Below are 15,748 nucleotides of genomic sequence, written 5' to 3'. Positions count from 1 at the left end.
TGCTAATATCGTTTTTAATCATAAAAGTAGAGGTACGTGCATGACTTAAACATAGTAGAAGTACAAATATGGAAGCTCTTCCAACACCTAAATCTGAAAGAAAACAGTAGTCTGAAAATCAGGGGAAAGATTTTGAGGATTAAAAAAATCCACCAAACTTTTTTGCTGACACATTTTTCTCTCTGAGGATTCTGCCACTGAAGATAGAAAATGGTGCTATGACAACATCATGCAGTTGCTTTTCTCCCGTATCTCTTATCAAACTGATTAATTTGACATGTTATTTTATTATTTATTTATTTTTCATTTTTAGATTTACCAGTAGATGTTGATCAACCTGAAGATGAAAAGAAGGAATGCTACTACAATCTAAATGATGCTAATTTCTGTGATAATGTGTTGACATCCAATATCACCAAACAAGAATGCTGCTGTACTTTGGGTGCAGGCTGGGGTGATAACTGTGAAATCTTCCCATGCCCCGTCTTTGGAACTGGTAAGAGGAGGCTTTCCATCCAGCAATAGTTTCTGAAGGGTTGTGGTTTGTACTAGTATAGGTATCCTTGGCTTTCGTGAAGGCTGTTCGTAAAGGGCCATCTCCTGCAGCAGCTTACTCAAAACTTATCCAGGCAAAATTTCCACTCTCACAAAAGCAATGGGAAGAATTAATCTCTGGTGTAACTCCATTGGCTTCATTGGAATTACAGCAGGGATAAATATGGCCTATTATTTTTCTATGGCCAACACTATCTCCAAATGATTTTTAAAGCAACAATATTTCTGATGCAAATTTTTGCCAAATTTTATTGTAATGTTACAGTTATATTACTCCCCATAAAGTAACAAATTAAGATGAGCATTTTTATATTTTTGTCTGGCTGTCATTAGTCATAGCAGCTTAGCTTATGCAGCAATGTGAAACATTAAAATAGATATATAACATGACATTAATTTTACATTCTGCTACCTACTGTATAATACAGTTAATCATGCTGTCTGCACAACATTTTTTAGCCTTTAAATACCAATTAGAAGAGCATAACCATATGCTCTTTGGCATAAATATTGATAACAGTACTTGAAGCACAGTGTGTAAACAATGATGGCTGATATTCAATATCCAGCTGGAATAAATCATTTAAGATTAGAACATGTGTAAATTCTTCAGAATGCAAGAGATAACTTTTAAAAGAAAAGTGATTTCTTGTTCTGAGTTCTTATCTTAGCCACATCTTTGAACTGGTGAAACTGTGCCTGTTGCTGTGTGTTTTGGAAAGAGCCACTATACTTGAAAATATAAAAGAGGGTTTGTTTGCATTTGAGCCTATGCCATCTCCAACATAACGTAATTCATTCCCTCTGTGAGCCAGATGATGCAGTTCTTATTCAGTTCCTGCTGGGGCAAAACTCTTTTTGAAGACAATAGTTAAATTCCTGTTGAAGTCAATGGAAGTTTTGCCTGTGTTATGACTGCAGCATTTGGCCATAAGGTTATACCTAGGTGTATAAGATTGCCCAAAGGGAAGTAATCAGAGGAAAGGTTGCCTAAGATTTCTGAGAATTAGAAAGTAGAATACAATTTTTAAATGTATTCTTGAACATGAACATTTTATCATTTGTTACAGTTCTAGATTTCTAAATAACTGCTTTTTTTCTGATATGATTCTTTGGTTTATTTCTCTACCAGCTGAATTTACTGATTTGTGTCCTGAAGGAAAAGGTTTCATCCCCTCTGGTGATTCATCATATGGAGTCATTACACAGAATTACAAAGGTCAGTACCAATTAGATATGCTAACTTGTATTAAATATGAACATTTCAGAAATTCTAATAATAGATAGTTTACATAACCACCAATGTCAACATATTAGTTTTCAACAAGACTGAAACAGCATCTTGAAGTAAAATGTTATTCCAAAATACTTACCTTTGGTAAACCTGTATTTAGGACAGAACACTATTACAGTTTTTTTCTTTATTATTCACATTTTATTCATCTTAGGTGCTGTAACACTTATCATATTTTCCCTGTATTCATCTTATACTGTAAGAGCAGATGTTTAAAACACATAACCCCAAAGATCAGCTTTTGCTCATGTATAAGTAGCATAAGCCAGTCTTTAATTTATAAATAACAAGTGTTTTTAACAGTTATGGGGAAAGGCAAGTATGGGGAGAGGATTCTGTCCTACATTAGCATGCAAGCTACAGGGGGAATGAATGATTTATGCTTAAATTATTCTGAAAATTGAAAATAAACTTAACTATGCTATTTAGAACATAATGCCATATACAATAATCTGTGAAGAAATGGACATTACTGGAGAGAGCAAAATAGAATATGTGCATGAGAGAAAGAGTATGTAGGCAAAAAACTTTATTAACAAGGAAGAGCGAGATCAGTAAAATTCCTTTGTTGAGTTAGTGAAGTCTGAAACTACTGTTAATAATTCAGGAAAGTGAATTTTCCACAATGCGTGGCATAAATGCATTGTAATTTTATATAGTTAGAAGGAAATCTGCATAATTGCCTTGAATTATAAAGTAGCTACAGTATTGCTACATAAAATTACATTTGTTCCTATCAGACTTGCAGTTTTACAGATCAAATATTTAATAACTCTGAAGTTACTGTGTATATTTATATTACATTAAAATGCAGTATAATGTAACATACAATATCTGAAAAGAGCTGTAGCATCACATAGTTAATATGTTTAGCTATGCCAACATCACCAATAGCGAAGTCAGAAACACAGTCCTTAAAAGTTATTCCATATAGGGCCTGATTCTGAGAGATGATAGGCATCTGCTATGTATGTCCATTAAAATCAGTGGGAGTTATAGGTTCTTATTGCTTCTCAGGAATAGGCCACTAATTTTTATATCTGAAGGGTTGCCCAGTGGCTATGGCATAAGACTGGGATTCAGTACACCTGAATTCAAGTCTCTGCTCCAGCTCAGGCCTCCTGTGTGACCTTGGGCAAGTCAATTAATCTCAGTGTACCTTCCTCATCTGTAAAATGGAGATAATAGTAGTTCCCTACCTGACAGAAATATGATAAGTATCAATACATTAAAGATTGCGAGGTACTGAGATACTGTAGTAATAGAGGCCTTGATAGATTGACAGATAATCAGAAAGATGTCATAATTCTGTTTTTAAGTACCTGAAAAAGATCTAGTGGATCTATAGCAAATTGTACAGAACTGGGAAATCCAGTTTGAGTACACTTCTTTTTGGATGGAGCAGGCACATGATATTATTTGTGGCTTTGCTATGCTTATTTATTCTTTGCAACAAAAAATTGGCACACTTGATTTGTATGTGTATATGCATCTGAGATAAAAAGCAGCTTTGGTTGGTTATGCTGCCTTGCAGTTGATAACATCTGCAACTGTTAAGAGTATTAAAATGTGGAAATTAAAATATTTTATAACGAGATATGTTTTCCAGGAAAACTCTCACCATGTTAACAAGATTTTTGCATTGAACAAGTTTTGGCACTATCCTTATAAATGGCATATTTATAGTGGAGACAGTGGACCTGCAAATGGACAGATTATTTTGTAAAATGCGACATTTTTCTCTTTCGTTAACACATAATGTATTTATTTTGCTTTCATCTGCATGCTTCTTTTTGCAGGAGTAACCCAGACATTTTTAATTTGGAATTAATTGCAAAAACAAATGTATGTTCTCTTTCCCAAACCCCCAGCTCTCCCACTTTTCCCCAAAACCACGTATTCTGTTTCCATAAGAAAAGATGGAAGTCATTTGACTATGTGTTTTTTTTTAATTAATCATTATAGTGGTCTTGCTACTAAACAATCTAACTTAACAAAATATTTAATGTTTAAAATTGCTTAGTGGCTGGAAAAGTGACTGTAAAAATATTTTTATAGTCCTTTCAGCTCTTCTGGAAAAGTACGTATTTTAATAATTCACCTTGAGAACTGTTCAGCAGATGGAAAAAATAGTTTGTAGCTACATTCTTGTTACCCTGGTGTAAATCTGGAGTGACACTATTGAAGCCAATGGATTAACACCAGGGGAATTGAGTGCAGAATTTGGCCCAGTTTACCTGCTATACATTTTACCTTTCATTCTTCGTTGGCATTTCTAACACCAGCCTTGTTTAAACAAAGTAATATAGTAAATGTTTGGTAAACTAAAAGAAAAGGGGGTGGAAAAAGGAAGCAAATTCCAAAAGTAACACAAAGTAAAAGCTTGGTACAAAGTAAATAAAACTGTAGAAAAGTAGGTATGTGTTAGCATGGTTTATATTTTTCAATGAAATCTTATTAAGAGCACTAATTCATTTTAGATATCATTGATTCTATCTGCTAAGAATATGCTTCATTATATGTATAAGTATGGAGTATACTGTGACTATTGATATGTACGATACATACTAACTACTTCTGGAAAAATATCTCTCTTGGTCTAAATTATATCAAATGTCCCCAGATACAATAGTGATGAATGTCTTATGATTGTATATAGCAACAGTAATAATTATGTCTGTGTGTGGGAAATCTCCGTTGAGGTTCCTTAAACAAGTACAAAACCAACAAAATATATCATGCGCACAGCAGAAAATAACTTCAAGATTCTAGATCATAAACAGTGGAGGAAGATAGAGGGGGTGCTCAGTCAGTAAACATGTGCAGAGAGCAAAACAGTGATTATAAGGAGCATAGGGTGAAGTGCTTGGTCAAGCCATACAATGGTAAAAGGATGATGCAAGCGGGAAAGATGATGATCACCCACAGTGGAAATGTGATGGGAAAAGCAGAACATGCTGGAATGAGAAACATACGATCCTAGCCAAATACAGGTAAAAACTACATGCTGCACACTTGCAGGTGGTACACAACCATCACAAACAGTTGTGCCATAGGACTGGATCCCAGGTCATCTCTATTAACAGTATTAGGACAATCCATCCAGCAAGCACCACTGCTGTTTGCTTATATCATAGAAACTCTAATTATGAAGTGAAATCCTGGCTCCATTGAAGTCAATGTGAGTTTTGCCATTGACTTCAGCAGGGCCCGGATTACATCTGTTGCTTCAAAATGGGGGAGACAAAACCATGACAACAGATTTACATATACATAGTCATAGACAATCGTTGAACTGAGACAGTCACAGAAGAAGTTCAGCCAACATGGAAGACAGTCTTGGTCTGTTTTGCTTGAACCTAAGGCCAATTACAAAGCAAAAATACAGGAGGTGCAAACTGAGTACTGTCGATTTCACATAGCCTGGACTGTGAGGAAATGTTTTTATGCCTGTGTATAATACAGGGTACTTGAGCCATGGCTACCTCTGCCCTGCTTAGTAAGTTTATTGTCACCTCTTTCTCCTGCTCTAACCAGTGGGGTTTATCTTTGTCAGAACTATCCTTTTGTTGTTGTTTGCTGTCTTAGTAAACTTTTTCTTCCTTAGCCTCAGTCTGCATCAAAATATATAGGATGCATCAGGACTACCGCACTGTCAGTATTCTGGATTCAACAGGAGCTGTCCTTACTCACTTTGGATCTATAATATTGTTTTGTGTGACTCTGGGAATTGGCTTTTTTCACAGTCCAGCATGTAGGACATCTACAACATTGCTGCAGTTTATGCCCCCCACTAATTTCAATTGGCAATATAAATCTAAAATCTTCTTTAGTAGCTTACCAGGCCTAATTTTGGCACCCGTGCACACATGGAGTAGTCCCTTACTTTTGGAGTAGCTACCCACAGAGTAAAGGACTGCTCAACATGAGTAAGGGTGACAGAATTGGGCCTTATGTAAATACAATAGTATTATATCTTGGTATCCACCTTGTCACCTTACAATCTGCCATGAGTAAGATATAGTGCATAGCTGCAGCACCCCAGAATCAGACCAGAGAATAAATTGTGGCTCAAAGTCACAATTCCTCCCCTGCTTCTCCCTTGCTCTGGGAAGGGAGTAAGTTAGTTCGCCCTTTTTTGTGGAGTGATTGATTTCCCCCATGCATCCAGCTAAGTTACTCTGGCCACCAAATAGGGAGGCAGAACCAAGGCTCCCCCAGTTCTCCACACCCCACCCCACCCGGTCCCAAATCATTTGCTCACAGTGACAAGTAGCCCTGGCTGTGCTCCCAACAGCCAGAGTCACAGTCAGAACAGGGGAGTAAGTGGGGCTTGCTCTATAGTCCCCTACATGACTGAGTAAGGGCTGTAACTGTAGTTTTCTCTACAGATGCAGATGAATGCCTGCTCTTCGGACAAGAAATCTGTAAAAATGGCTTCTGTCTGAACACACAGCCAGGTTATGAGTGTTACTGTAAACAAGGCACATACTATGATCCTATTAAACTCCAGTGCTTTGGTAAGTTCTTTAATGCCTCACTCTACATTGTAATGGTATGCAGATGGACATGATCAGCAGACAGAGGGGTAGCCGTGTTAGTCTGAATCTGCAAAAAGCAATAGAGTCTCCTGTGGCATCTTTAAGACTAACAGAAGTTTTGGAGCATAAGCTTTCATGGGTGAATGCCCACTTCATCAGACGCAAGTAGTGGAAATTTCCAGAGGCAGGTATAAATCAGTATGGAGATAGCGAGGTTAGTTCAATCAGGGAGGGTGAGGTGCTCTGCTAGCAGTTGAGGTGTGAACACCAAGGGAGGAGAAACTGCTTCTGTAGTTGGATAACCATTCACAGTCTTTGTTTAATCCTGATCTGATGGTGTCAAATTTGCAAATGAACTGGAGCTCAGCAGTTTCTCTTTGGAGTCTGGTCGTGAAGTTTTTTTGCTGTAAGATGGCTACCTTTACATCTGCTATTGTGTGGCCAGGGAGATTGAAGTGATCTACAACCCATCCTGGACAATGATCCCTCACTTTCACAGACCTTGGGAGGCAGGCCAGTCCTCGCCTACAGACAACCCGCCAACCTTATTCTCACCAGCAACTACGCACTGCACTATAACAACTCTAACTCAGGAACCAACCAATGCAACAAACCTCGATGCCAACTCTGCCCACATATCTACACCAGCAACACCATCACAGGACCTAACCAGATCAGCTACAACATCACCGGCTCATTCACCTGCACGTCCACCAACGTTATATATGCCATCATGTGCCAGCTATGCCCCTCTGCTATGTACATTGGCCAAGCTGGACAGTCACTATGCAAGAGGATAAATGGATACAAGTCAGATATCAGGAATGGCAATATACAAAAACCTGTATGAGAACACTTCAACCTCCCTGGCCACACAATAGCAGATGTAAAGGTAGCCATCTTACAGCAAATGCTCCAATATTTCTGTTAGTCTTAAAGGTGCCACTGGACCCTCTGTTGCTTTTTACATGATCAGCAGAGTTATGCAGTAAAAATGCAAGGCTGAAATGTGGTAGTTATCCAGAGCTCATAGTAATGGAAGCACTGAGCTTCCTGTACTCCTGTAGCATCTTTTTAAGGGGTGCAACATGCTCCCACTTTCTCCTGCATGGCTGGCCAGCTCTCCTGAAGGACGAATGGAGGTGGAAGATAGAACCATGACTCTGCCTACTCCCTCCCTTCTTTTTAGCAAATTGCTCCCAGGGGCTTGCATGTCAACAACAGCTCCCCAGAGAATAGGAGCTACTAATCCTAGTGGCCTTTGCGTGCAATGCACAAGGTGACAGGAAACTACTCCCTTTCTCCACATACAGTGCTGCTTCAATCTACTGGGTACAATCTAACTTTCTGTTTTTTGTACACAAATCAGGCACTGAATGTAGGGTGACCAGACAGCAAGTGTAAAAAATCGGGACAGGGGATGGGGGGTAATGGGTGCCGAAAAAAAAAAAAAAAAAAAAAAAAAAGCCCTCAAAATTGGGATTGTCCCTATAAAATCGGGACATCTGGTCACCCTAACTGAATGGCTGCATGCTTTATCCCACTTTAACTTTGGTAAGTGTGCAGGTTTTAATACAGTAAATTGAATTAACACTATGATTTTTATTAAGTACAGATTTCTCCACAAAGAGTTAATATGCAATGTGGAATTACAATTCAGGTCACTGATGTAACATAAGCACGTTCCTTTTAGTCTGCAGAACCTCTTACTCCTTTATGCTTGCCATTTGATTGAAACCTATTCATAAGTGTGACCCTGACTTTTGCTGCTTAAGTGGAAAACCATATAGACTATGCAGAATAACATAATGAAAGGAAGTAATTTTTGAAACCACAATAAGAGAGCCTTTCACCTGGGGTTTCTAAGACTACCCTCTACAAAGATATTTTCTTTTCTGATTTAATGTCATTTAAGAAAAATAGCCTACTGTTTCCCTAGGGCTAAATTCTTGCTTTTCCTCTCTAAGCCAAGCTTACGAGGAGTAGAGCTGTGGTGGCCAAAAAGGAAGATCCCTTTCTCTCTGCAGAGGTACTGAGGGACCTTTGGCAGGGTGCTCATCAATGGTCCTTACTGCTACCGAATAAAAGAGCAGCATGCAGGCACTCTCTCCAGAATCTGCTATGGATTCAGCTGGCATACACAGGAAGTAGTGTGGGCATGTCTAGGGACACACCCACCTGGGCCCGTGAAGCGCTGCCACATGTGTTAATCAAGAGGCTGCTCAGTTCTTGAGTGCAGTAGGTCGGCATCCTGCCTCTCTCCTGTTTGGGTGCTCTGAGTAGGGTGAAGATGTTACCTGACTCCTATTCCTCCATGTGGGCATAGATGCAAGCAGAATTTTTCCCTGTGTAAAATTTGTATTTGGGCTAATTCAAAGGCGGCACTGGGGGAAATCTGTTCTTAATTTAAGAATTTGCAGGCATTAATTTACACAATGCAACTTCTTTGATGTTGACTTTTCTTGGTGCATTTCTTCCCTTTTAAAGATACAGATGAATGTCAGGACCCAAACAGCTGTGTGGATGGCCAGTGCATTAACACTGAAGGATCTTACAACTGTTTCTGTACCCATCCGATGGTTCTGGATGCCACAGAAAAGCGATGTATCAGACCAACGGATTCAAATGGTATGCTCCATTATTTGCATTATACTGTTCCTGTACAGGATCAAAAGTGACACTGTTGACCATGAGGTGTTGTAGATATGGCTGCAGACCCTACCAGTGGTAGACAGGGTCACTCTTGGGTGGTTCTGCTCCATTCTGAGGAAATCTCAGATGGTAGTCTTGCGCAGTTTTTTATCTATGCTGAGGACACATTCGTGTGATTCCACAGGGTTCCATCTTGTCACCCCAGTGTGTATATGGGACCATTGGGACTGTTAATGAGTAAGCTTGGTTTGAGGTATTTTCAATATGCTGATGATACCCAGCTCTGTATCTCTATCTGTTCCAACCTTGAATGTGAAGTGACCCAGCCTGCCCAGTATCTCACTGAAATTGGGACTTGGGTGAGGGATAGCTGGCTAAGACTCAATCCAGACAAAATAGAGATTGTGCTTTTACAATAGAGGAAAGATATAGGAGTAAATAGTGGGAATTATATCTGTGCTTCTGATTACTTAATGGGATATGTCCCTCATTTGTCTCTCAGCTTTGTAACTGTAGGAAGTTTGTTTAGGGTACACTCAGTTCATTTTTTCAAGCTTTTCTCCACAACCAAGAGGGTTAAAAGCTTGCTACTTTTTTAATGAAAGCTGAGAATCTCAAGCAAACTCTTAATTCCAGCAGCTGGGAATTTAAGAAAAACTCCAAATATTCTAAGACTCATGATAAAATCGAAAGAATTGGCAACACTAACTATGGAATTCTGCATCATACACATTTTTAGAAATGTTAAAACATTTTATTAATAATGGTGTGTATAGCAATGAATTCAAGCCTCTGTTCCGTGCAGCCAATGAAGAATTTAACCATCCAAGAGGTTTCCATAATAGGGGGTACTAGTGCGGATTGATTAAACATTTTATTTTATGTGGATCATACAATAAACCTCTATAAACCCTTACCTAAAACTCAGCCAGACAGTGGTGTTTTAACTAAACAAACTATGGACAAAATTGCGTTGGGCCCCTGCATGGATGTGCAAGGAGGGGAGAGAGCACAAGGATCTCCAGACAATGCATGCACTAGGGCTAGCAGAAGAACAATCTTTGTACTCAGGAAGTTCATAGTGCTCCTGCTTTTTAACTGTTGGCACTAGCCTCTCTAAAGTAGAGAGGAAGGAAACAGAGCAACAGTACAGCCGCATTCTCTGCCACCAGCATGCAGAGTTTGTTATGTATAGATGGATTGTACTTGCACCTTTCTTCCCACTCTCCTTTCAGCTCTCTGGAGCTCAGGGAGGCAATGTGCAGTGTCTTAAAGTGTCTAATTCTATCATTTGAAGCTTCTGGCTACATGAGCGGTAAAAACGGATCTAAACTCAGGTAAACCTCATGCTTTCAGAATACCACATTTTCCTTGTGAGTTGGGATTCAATCCTATGATTTCACATGTAGTGTGTGTAGTTGAACTTGTATTGTTACGCCATGTAACAAATGCAGTTACTACAGCTCACCAGAGGATGACAATTCCATTTCATGACAACTTCTGTGGTTTCAACATTTGTTTTCATTCTGCATTGGAACAAAATTGAACCATTCAAATATTTTCACAAAAGAAAAATATCAGTTTTCTAAGCCAAAAAGGCACCTTTTCTATTTGGGTTTATTTCTGGGTGGCTGTGGTCAACAGTGATCAGAGAGCCCTGTCAAAAACTTAATTGAAACCAATATGTCCCCACAAAACATTTCAGTATTGACAAAACAGCGTATTTTGACAAAAATAGTGTGTCATAAATATTCCACCCATCTGTAGTGGACAGACTTCTTAAAATGTCTTACTGATACAACCTTTAGCTCAGGGTAAGGAAATCCAAGTTCATGTATTTTAGGGTTCACTCCTTGGATGGGATTTCCAAAGCACTTAGTGTAGACCTAACTCTGCTCCCACAGAAGTCAGTGGAAGTTCCAATAGGAGCAGAACTAAGTCAATGCTGAGCACTTTGGAAAAATACCACTCCCTGACAAAGAATTTCAGAAGTGGCTAGGAATTCAGTGTCCCATTCTTGGGTGCCTAGCTTGAGAATCTTTAAAGTAGCCTGTTTTTCCGAGAGTAGGTACTGAACAGTTTCTGAATACCAAAACCCTTTCAGATTTCTCAAGTTGTACAGTCAACATTTGAGCCACTCCAAATCACTAGTCATAATCACTTGGTTATGATTTCTAAGTTAAACATTTGAATTCATTAGTAAATCCATCCAACTTTGGTTTTATGTAAAGCAATAATGTTAGATTATTCTTGTAATCTTTGTTTAGATAACACTGTATTTTACCAATGTCTTTGAAATATTAAGAGCATTGTGGTAATGGTGTAATACTGACTTCTCTTTCAGAACAAACTGAAGAAACTGAAGTCTACCAAGATCTTTGCTGGCAACATCTGAGTGAGAATTTAGTTTGTAGTCGGCCTCTGGTTGGAAAGCAGACTACATACACTGAGTGCTGCTGCTTATATGGTGAGGCCTGGGGCATGCAGTGTGCACTCTGTCCCATGAAGGACTCAGGTAAGGAAATGTAAATTTCAGTTCCTAAGATGATTTTTAGAACCAACAGTCATTTTAATCTCTTGCCCTGTATTCTCAATACCTGAGTTAATAGCATAAAAAAGAAAAAGGAAATTGGCTGTCCATAAACCAATGCTGCTAAATGGAAATAACTAAAGTCCAGATTTTCAAATTGACCCCTAATTTTTGCTGCCCCAGTTTTAAAAACACTTGGGCCTGACTTTCAGAGGTGTTGAGTGTGATGGGTTTGGTCACAGAGACCCCCTTGGGACTGTCACCTGACGTGCTGAGATTACCTCTGAGCCTCCCTGCCAGCTTGAGACTCCAGAACCCTGCCTTGTTGAGCCAGACAGGCTAGCTGGCTGCAACACAGGCCCTGGTCTGGTCCATGCCCCCAAAGCTGCAAACTTTAACCAAAAACCACTCAGCAGGTCACCTCTTTCCAGCACCCAGACACCCAGCTCCCAAAGGGATCTAAACCCCAAATAAATCCATTTTACTCTGTATAAAGCTTATACAGGGTAAACTCATAAATTATCCGCCCTCTATAACACTGATAGAGAGATATGCACAGTTGTTTGCTTCACCAGGTATTAATCACTTACTCTGGGTTAATTAATAAACAAAAGTGATTTTATTAAGTATAAATAGTAGAATTTAAGTGGTTTCAAGTAATAACAGACAGAGTAAGTTACCAGCAAAATAAAACAAAACATGCAAGTCTAAGCCTAATACATTAAGAAACTGAATACAGGTAAATCTCGGCCTCAGAGATGTTCCAATAAGCTTCTTTCACAGACTAGACTCCTTTCTAGTTTGGGCCCATTCCTTTCCCCGGTACAGTTCTTGTTAGTGCCAGCTCAGGTGGTAACTAGGGGTTTTCTCATGACTGCAGCTCCCTTTGTTCTGTCCCACCCCCTTTTATAGCTTTGTCACAAGGCGGGAATCTTTTGTCTCTCTGGGTCCCCACCCCTCCTCCTAAATGGAAAAGCACCAGGTTTAAGATGGATTCCAGTACCAGGTGACTTGGTCACATGTCCTGTGAGACCCCAAACCTCCATTCTTTCTGGCCTAACTCACAGGAACACAGGAAGGTTTACAAGTAAACAGAGCCATTTACAACCAATTGTTCTAGTTAATGGGAGCCATCAAGATTCTAAACCACCATTAATGGCCCCCACTTTTCATAATTACAATAGGACCTCAGAGTTAACTGCATATTTCTAGTTTTAGATACAAGAATGATATATACATACAAATAGGATGAACACACTCAGTAGATTATAAGCTTTGTAATGATACCTTAGAAGAGACCTTTCGCATAAAGCATAGTCCAGTTACATTATATTCACATTCCAAGCATATATTCATAGAGCATATGGAGTGCAACGTCACGTTGAGTATCAATCATTCTCATTCATTTCAGTTGTAATTGTGGGTGATTAGCACCTCTAAAACTCAGGCTTTACTTTTTTTTTATTGGCATTCTGAAAATTAGAGACGTTTCAGAAAATGTAGGCCTGATACATTTTGCTCATTAGTATTACAGAAGAAAATTCAGAGTAGGTTTATTTTCTTGTTATATGCTAACATATAAAAAATATTTAGAAAGAAATATACTTCTTATTGTGGTCTGGGCTAAGATTAAGGTTTAATAGGCTAAAGGAAAAGTATTGTTCATACAGTGCAGCCAATTGAAAAAAGTACCAGAGTAAGAAATTGTTTTTCATCTGTTAACTTGGCAAGTTTCCTCAATAGCCCTGCTGGACTGCTTTGCTTTTCAGTGAATGATTTTTGTGAAAGAAGAGTTCGTCATTTCAGAAAGTTACTTTTATTTTATAGTTTTAAAATTTCTGTCCCTCTATGGCAGATGATGTAGCCTGTTCTTTCTCTCTCTCTCTTTCCATATATGTGTGTGTGTTTGTGTGTATACACACACACACATATATGAATTTTACCTTTTACATAAATATTATGGATTTTAATAACTCATTTTTTGCATATATACAGATAGAGCAATTATATCTTCTACTAGACTGTCTACAAAGGGACATATTGACATGATAATGAAATGTTACTAAAGGTATTGTGTAGAATAATTAGCCCTACAGAAGAATAAGTCTTGGTCATTTAAGATAGATAAGGAAGCCTGTTAGGGGAGAAAGAAATGGGGTATTGCTATGGATTAAGGAAATGCATGCTCCCAGGGAATATTACCTAATGCTATTGAAATTTTTGGAGCATTAGCTAGCTGACATTGATAGTTGAAAACGAATGTGTTTGTCTTATTATTTCAAAAGTGGACATTATTTCAAAAGAAGATTGTTTTGTGTAAGGACAGAAAATTCTTTTTATTAGTATGACTGGAAGCTAAACGGATATGGGGAGAAGTCTCTGGTTATACACAGACCTCTTTCTGGGACTTGTGGCCTGAACACAGATCTGTTATAGCAGCAGAGTTTTAAGCTGTGAGAGAAGAGATGCAATTTTATTAGATGAAAATGAGGTGATAAGTAATAGCTGATATGGACTTGTCAATAATAAATCATGCCAAACCAACCTAATTTCTTTCTTTGACAGAATAACTAGCCTAGTGGATAAGGGGAACATAGTAGATGTGAGTTAAGTAAGGCTGGACTTAAGTAAGGCTTTGGACACTTTCCCATATGATATTCTCATAAGCAAACAAGAGAAATATGGTCTAAATAAAATTACTCTAATGTGGTTGCACAACTGGTGGAAAGACTGTACTCAAAGTGTAGTTATCAATGGTTCTCTGTCAAACTGGGAGGATATATTGAGTCTGGGCCCATAGATGTCTGTCCTGGGTCTGGTACTTTGCAATATTTTTATTCATGACTTGGATAATGGAGTGTGCTTATAAAATTTGCAGCTGACTCCGAGCAGAGAGGGGTTGCAAGCACTTTGGAAGACAGCATTAGAATTCAAAATTCTAGATAAATTGGAGAATTGGTCTGAAGTCAATAAGATGAAATTCAATAAAGACAAGTGCAAAGTGCTGCATTTAGGAAGGGAAAGTCAAATGCACAAATACAAAATGGGGAATAACTGACTAGGCAGTAGTACTGCTGAAAAGGATCTGGGGGAAATAGTGGATCACAAATTGAATATGAGTCAACAGTTTGCTGCTGCTGGAAAAAAGGCAAACGTCGTTCTGGGATTGTATGTAAGACATGGGAAGTAATTGTTCCTCTCTACTCAACACTGGTGAGTCCTCACCTGGAATACTGAATCCAGTTTTGGGCACCACATTTTAAGAAAGATGTAAATACATTTGAGAGAGTCCAGAGGAGATCAACAAAAATAATAAGAGGTTTAGAAAACTTGACCTATTAGGAAAGGTGAACTGGGCATGTTTAACCTAGAGAAGAGAAGGCTGAGGGAGAACACAGTCTTCAAATATGTAAAGAGGACAGTCATCATTTGTTCTCCAGGTTTACAGAGGGTGGTAAGACAAGAAGTAGTTTGATTAGTTTGTAGAAAGGGCGATTTAGGTTAGATATTAGGAAAAACTTTCTAACTGTTACCCAAGGAAGTTGTGTAATTCCCATAGCTGGAGGTTTTTAAGAACAGGTTAGACAAATATCTGTCAGGGATGGTTTAGATATACTTGGTTCTGCCTCAGCATGGTGAGGGGAGAGATGCACAAGAGGGCCCTTCCAGCCCTACATGTCTGTGACGCTATGATTTCATGCCATGCCATACATAGGTAATATTTCAGTATTTTATAATTTAGGCCTGGTGCACACACAATTTTTGTACCAGCATAACTGTGTTGGCTGGCGGGAGAGGTGGTAATGTTTTACCAGCATAGTTATACCAGTCCAATCTCTAATGTGGACACAGTTTTATACAAGTATAAAGGTGCCTTTTACTGGTTTAGCTTATTCCCCTTCCTGTATAAGCTATCCCTGTATAAGCACTTTTCTACTGATATATAACTTTTTCCACTGTATGGGGGTTGCATCATTTTAATCATACCATTATAGTTAAAGTGATACAATTTGTGTGTAGACAAGATCTCAGTGTTCTGAAGTATTAGCCCAGGTGTGTTTGTTTCTACTTATGTTTTATTTTTTAGAATTTACTCACAATGGCCTTGAACAGCAAAGCTCTTAAGCACATGCATAACTTCACTTGTTGTAGTAGCTACCCATGTGCTTATATGCT

General features: G+C 38.6%; 1 protein-coding gene across 6 annotated transcripts in view; it reads left to right on the top strand.

Moving 5' to 3' along the window:
- LTBP1 (latent transforming growth factor beta binding protein 1) overlaps nt 1-15,748 on the top strand; it is a 324,664-nt gene that overhangs the window by 278,915 nt on the left and 30,001 nt on the right. For all 6 annotated transcript variants that reach the window (XM_034764910.1, XM_034764911.1, XM_034764912.1 and 3 more), the window contains 5 exons: nt 314-496; nt 1,688-1,774; nt 6,241-6,369; nt 8,878-9,018; nt 11,387-11,557. In XM_034764910.1, coding sequence (XP_034620801.1) covers nt 314-496; nt 1,688-1,774; nt 6,241-6,369; nt 8,878-9,018; nt 11,387-11,557 — 711 coding nt within the window. The remainder of the gene's footprint in view (nt 1-313; nt 497-1,687; nt 1,775-6,240; nt 6,370-8,877; nt 9,019-11,386; nt 11,558-15,748) is intronic.

This window comes from Trachemys scripta, chromosome 3 (genome assembly GCF_013100865.1).
Source record: "Trachemys scripta elegans isolate TJP31775 chromosome 3, CAS_Tse_1.0, whole genome shotgun sequence".
Classification (NCBI taxonomy): Eukaryota; Metazoa; Chordata; order Testudines; family Emydidae; genus Trachemys; species Trachemys scripta.
This window is presented reverse-complemented; position numbering and strand designations above follow the sequence as displayed.